The sequence below is a fragment of the Eumetopias jubatus genome, unplaced genomic scaffold, assembly GCF_037043125.1.
Source record: "Eumetopias jubatus isolate StellerSeaLion01/CBP00866 unplaced genomic scaffold, mEumJub1_p1.0 scaffold_1, whole genome shotgun sequence".
Lineage (NCBI taxonomy): Eukaryota > Metazoa > Chordata > Mammalia > Carnivora > Otariidae > Eumetopias > Eumetopias jubatus.
The window spans coordinates 11,601,621-11,602,413 of NW_028274807.1; the positions used below are offsets into that span (position 1 = coordinate 11,601,621).

The following is a 793-nucleotide window of genomic DNA, read 5'->3' on the forward strand; positions in this document are numbered from 1 at the left end:
TCAAGGACCCATGTTGATCCCTGCTGCACCCATGTTCTCATGGATGGTGGTCTTTGATTCTTCTAGATTCAAGATTTGACTCTTGTACTTCTCTTGCCAATCTTCCACGATGTACTGGTGGTAGGGATCGTTGGAGTGCTCTTGCCTCTTGGATTTCACTGTGCTCACCAGGATAGCTACAATGATGAAAGAGAACATTCCGATCATCACCATGAGGTACAAGATGACATAGTAGAAGTTCTCAGCATCCAATTTGGCTTGTAGGGCCTCTTGCTCAGCTGTTGTGTTCCTGCGCCAATTGTCCATATAAGTAATAAAAATCTTTTTGAAGACATCTTCCAGCATCTGTGTCAGATTGGATAAAGTAGGCATATCTCCCTCCTGCTGCAATTTGAACGATAAAATAGATGAACAAGGTGAAGAACACTGATTCTTTCTGCATTTGGCTACTTTAAGGGATAAAGAGAGGGGAATGCAAAGGGGAGATAATACAATTTCTTCTTCACCTAGCTGGTGATTGATTGAGTGCATATATTTTTTTTTTTTATTCTTTAAGCTGTGCACATGCATATTTATGCCCTTCTTGGATGCAGGATACCTTACAATAAAAATGTGATGGGGGACATAAAACTATATATACTATCCCCATTTACATATGTAAATAAATGTAAACATGCAAATGACAATGGAAAAAAGACAGGAAATCGTTCAAAATGTTAATAGTGGGTGGTATACCTAACGAAAATTTTTTCCTTCTTTATACTCTTCTCACATCCTAAATTTTCATCAATCA

The 793-nt window shown here is 38.2% G+C and overlaps 1 protein-coding gene across 1 annotated transcript; it reads right to left on the minus strand.

The window, feature by feature from the left end:
• Nucleotides 1-372, minus strand: KCNE2 (potassium voltage-gated channel subfamily E regulatory subunit 2). Its single transcript, XM_028114063.2, has one exon. It carries the CDS (start codon nucleotides 370-372, stop codon nucleotides 1-3), a length of 372 nt encoding a protein of 123 aa, XP_027969864.1.
• Nucleotides 373-793: the final 421 nt, after the last annotated feature.